General features: G+C 23.5%; 2 protein-coding genes across 2 annotated transcripts in view; one reads left to right on the top strand and one right to left on the bottom strand.

The window, feature by feature from the left end:
• The window catches only part of PF3D7_0802300 (periodic tryptophan protein 2, putative), a gene marked incomplete at both ends in the record, with an annotated part of 3,366 nt that extends 434 nt beyond the window's left edge, over window positions 1-2,932 (top strand). Inside the window, one exon of the mRNA XM_001349455.1 lies at window positions 1-2,932. This exon is cut by the window's left edge and continues 434 nt beyond it. Within this exon, the coding sequence (XP_001349491.1) occupies window positions 1-2,932 (2,932 nt within the window).
• Window positions 2,933-3,922: 990 nt separating this feature from the next.
• On the bottom strand, window positions 3,923-4,585 carry PF3D7_0802200 (1-cys peroxiredoxin; the record flags this gene model as incomplete). The annotated part of the gene is made up of 1 exon (XM_001349456.1): window positions 3,923-4,585. One exon carries the CDS (start codon window positions 4,583-4,585, stop codon window positions 3,923-3,925), a length of 663 nt encoding a protein of 220 aa, XP_001349492.1.
• Window positions 4,586-5,000: the final 415 nt, after the last annotated feature.

Here is a 5,000-nt window from a genome sequence, read left to right as displayed (position 1 = left end):
ATGTAAACAAAATAATTATAAATTAATAAAATATAATGATATATGTTTTCATTCCTTAAATGTTATATCTATAGATATATCAACAGATGATAAGTATTTTTTAACTACCTCGTATGATATGACTATAAGAATTCATACGGTTAAAAAAGAAAAAAAAATCAAGCCAACCATTTTGGGTGGAAATAAAACGACCATCGTGGGTGCCTTCTTTTCAAAAAATGGGAACTTTATATTTAGTGTAAATAAATCTGGGCTAATAATTATTTGGTCCTATGAAGCCCAAACGGGGGTAGACGAAAAATGTGAAAATTTTGAGGCCGAAAAAGTGTATGAGGATGTGAGTAGGGATGATAACAAGGGTGATGAGGATGTGAGTATGGATGATAACAAGGGTGATGAGGATGTGAGTAGGGATGATAACAAGAGTGATGAGGATGTGAGTAGGGATGATGAAAATATTTCATCTGATAATGAAAAAAAAAAAAATAGAAAAGAGGAAAAGTGGAGTAAAATATGTGCGCATGATAATAAAATAAAAGACAACACCAACAAAAACAAAAACAATAATCATCATAATAATAATAATAATAATAATGATTATTTTAATAGTAGTGTGAAGAGAGCTTTTGAAAAGAGGTGGCGGTATAAAAGAATATATTACTGTAATCAAGAAAAGAATGAAGAAGTTATAAGATCATGTTTTAATAAAGAAAAGGACATATTTGTTATCGCTTTTTCTAGTGGAAGATTTGGTATTTATAGTACTCCAGATATGATTTCTCTTTATAATATAAGTATTAATACAAATACAATTGATGATATTACTATAAATACTGATGGAGAGTGGATAGCTTTAGGAGAAGGTAATAATGGTACTATTATAATATGGGAATGGAAAAGTGAGAGCTATATATTAAAACAAAATACAACAAATAAAAACGTTAAATGTGTTAGATTTTCTCCTATTATTAGTCATTTAAAAATTGGTAGTCATATTATAGATAATTCAAGTACTTATCACGAATCTGATAATTTTACTAGTAAATTTGTTATTGTTACAGGTAATGAAGATGGTACTATTAAATTATATGATTATTTATCCTTTATTAATTTTGTTACATTTACTGCTCATACGAATACAGTTACCGATATTTGTTTTTTACCACAAGGAAATGCATTCATCTCATGTTCTCTTGATGGTACTGTTAGAGCTTTTGATCTTTTAAGATATCGTAATTTTAAAATCTATACTCCGGATGTTATTACAGATTTAAATCATTATAGTAATAATATGAACGACCTGAACAGTTCAGGTAAAAAAAAAGTGGATAAAAAATTGAATGTTCAATTTTTGTGTGTGGGTGTGAATATAAGTGGGAATATAGTAGCAGCAGGTGGTCGTGGGAATGAATATGTGGTATATATATGGAATGTGCAGACAGGGAAATGTATAGATAAATTATTTGGTCATAATTCTCCTATAATAAAAATATGTTTTAGTACGAATTTAAAAAATGAAGGAGTAATAGCTAGTTGTTCATGGAGTAAAAATGTATTAATATGGGATTTATATGCACGCCAAAATAAGGGTAGTAAATATGAGGAAATAACAACATCACATGATATATCATATATGTGTTTTGATCCTCGAGGAAATGATATATTAGCTGTATGTACATTAAGTTGTAAAATTATGTTTTGGGATATATCTATACAAGAAGTTGTAGGAACTATCGAAGGAGCAAGGGATATCAAGAGAGGTAGATTATTAGGTGAACAGTTTGGGGCAATACCAAAAATGAATAAAAAAAGGAATAGGAAAAAAAGTTTGAATAATGTAGATGAAGAATCTATGTATGAAGAAGATTTAGAAGATCAAGGAAACAATACTATTGTAAATCAAAATTGTTATTTTACATCTATAGATTATATACATAATGGTAATTATATAGTTGGATGTGCTAATTGTAGTGTCTCTTTATATATATATGATACAAATTTATATTTATTAATAAAGATTATTGATTTAACAAAGAATTATTGTGTAGACGGTATTAAAAGAGAAATATCCACTCGATATTTAACATCTGAAGGGACACATATATATGAATTAGATATTAGTGATGAAGAAGGTGATATTTATTTAGATAATTATAAAATTATGAATAGAAAGAAAAAACAAAATTTATTACCAGGACAAATTAATGAAGATTATTTAAATAGTAAATTAAAAAAATATAAATTCCTTTTAAATCAATTACATATATCTGGTGATGACAGGCATATAGCTGTTGCATGTAATACTGGATTGTATGTATTCACAAAAGATTATCAATATCAATATATTCCAAGTATTAAAAATATTTATAAAGGATTAATATCACCTAATATATATGTTCCGAAATTTTTAACACAAAATGTTAATTTAAATAATTTAAAAAATTCTTTAAAAAAAAAAGAATATATGAAAGCCTTTATTTTATCTTTAGCATTAAATAATTATGAAAACATTTTAGAGGTATATGAAAATATACCATATAATATTATACCACTATGTGTAAAAGTATTAACCAAACCTTTTTTATTTATTCTCATAAATTTTATAAAAACATTATTAATTAATGATACCATCAAACATATCCATTTACATTTATTTTATCTTAATTCCTTATTTACAACTCATTTTAATGTTTTCTTAAATAATGATTTTTATAATCATATGAATAATAATAAATCTATTAAGAACAGTCAAGATAAAATTAAAACATCTACCCAAAATGTTATGAGTAATACCAGTTCACTTTTCTCATCGGATGAAATACGCACATCCCTTTTATTAATATTAAAACAGATCTTTACTATAAATAATGGTTTGCAGTATTTGTATAGTAATAACATAAATGTCTTAAAGTATTTATCTTTAAAGGAATGAAAAAGGGAATAAAATTGAGGTAATAATAATAATAATAATAATATGGGATTTTTTTTTATTATGAGGAATCATGTATGTTGTAAAGGATAGAAGACTATGATTGAATATATGTTACAAGGTAAAATTACCACACATATATATATATATATATATATATATGATATGTTTGGTATATATATGAATAATTAAATAACATTTGCACATATATATATTAAATTTTTTTGTATGTACTAAATTAATATTGTCATTTTCTTTATTTTCAAACTCATTTTGAATAATTAAAAACATATTATGAAGGAAAATTAATTTTTCCTTTAAACATTAAAAATATATATATTTTTTTAGATTACGATTTATTGATTATATACATTAGGAGAAATATGTATTTAAATAAATGGATATATTGTGTGTCCATTACTTTACACATTTTAATTTTCTTACAATAAGTATTGTTCCTCTATATATTTTTCTCAGGTTAAAATTATCAACATTTAAAATATTTTCTTATATATTTATAATTTGTTATTTCTTTTTATATGTTTCTTTTTTTTTAAAAATGTACACATTTTTGAAAATACAGAAAGAAAAATAAAAATCATAAGTTCTTATATATATATATATATATAAAATAATAATATTGTCCAATTTAATCCTCTTGGATATAAATTAAGAACAATAAATATATAATTATATTATACATTTTTTTGTTGCAAATTTTTTATTATTATTGTTATTTCTTTTTTTTTTTTTTTTGTATAGCCATTTTGTATTTTCTTTTTTTTTTTATTTTGTATAGCCATTTTGTATTTTATTTTTTTTTTTATTTTGTATAGCCATTTTGTATTTTATTTTTTTTGTTTTGTATAGCCATTTTGTGTTTTATTTTTTTTATTTTGTATAGCCATTTTGTATTTTATTTTTTTATTTTGTATAGCCATTTTGTGTTTTTTTATTTTTTTATTTTTTTTTTTACATTAACCGTTCAGGTGATTACATTTGAACAAATCTTAAATATGCCTTTTGGGATGGTACATCCAATTTTTTTACTTCATTTTTAAAAAGTTTTGGAAGGTCTGCATTATCAACAGATGGTAAGATACAGCATTTGTCTCCTTCTTTCCAATTAACAGGAGTAGCAACAGGGTGTGTGTTTGTAAGTTGTAAGGATTTAAGAACTCTAAGAATTTCTTGAGAATTTCTTCCTGTTGTGGCTGGATAAAGAACGGTTGCTTTGACTTTTTTATCTGGAGAAATAAAGAAAACACATCTACAAGTTAATGGAAGTCCTTTAATATCTTTTTCTTTTTCATCCATAATTTTTAATTGGTTAGCTAATTCTCTGGATTCATCACAAACCATAGGAATATCCCACTTATCTAGGTTTCCGTAAAATTTTATATCTTCAATCCATTGATCGTGAGATTCTTTGGAGTTACAGCTAAATCCTATTAATTTGCAGTTGAGTTTTAAAAATTCTTCATGCATTTTACCAAATTCAGCAAGTTCAGTGGTACAAACGGGAGTAAAATCATGTGGGTGACTAAATAAAATAGCCCAATTATCTCCTACATATTTATAAAAGTCAAAAACTCCATCTACATTAGAAGCAGTAGCAGTAAAGTTTGGAAAAGTAGCTCCTAAATGGTAAGCCATTGTTAATAGGAAGAAAATATAAAGAAATAAATAAAAAAAAAAAAAAAAAAAAAAATGAAAAAAAAATTTAAGAAAAGGTGGATGAAAAAAATATTTTAAATATACAACTTTGTATCCATAAATATGAGTATGCTTTACAAATAATTATTTGAAATATTAAAATATTATAAGTTGAAATAGATATATTATATATATGGAATTAATATAATGAATACTTTATTGAATTATTTTATTATTTTATTATTTTATTATTTTTTTTTTTGTGTTGATATATTTAAAAAAAAAAAAATATATATATATATAATACATATATATAACAAAAATGTTACGTTTGGGGTTATAGCAAAAAAAAAAAAATAAAATATATATAAAATTATATATACATATATATATATATATATATGCTATATTTTTT

The sequence above is a fragment of the Plasmodium falciparum genome (assembly GCF_000002765.6).
Source record: "Plasmodium falciparum 3D7 genome assembly, chromosome: 8".
Classification (NCBI taxonomy): Eukaryota; Apicomplexa; class Aconoidasida; order Haemosporida; family Plasmodiidae; genus Plasmodium; species Plasmodium falciparum.
Note: the sequence above shows the minus strand (reverse complement) of the source record. Positions and strands in the feature narration are given on the sequence as shown.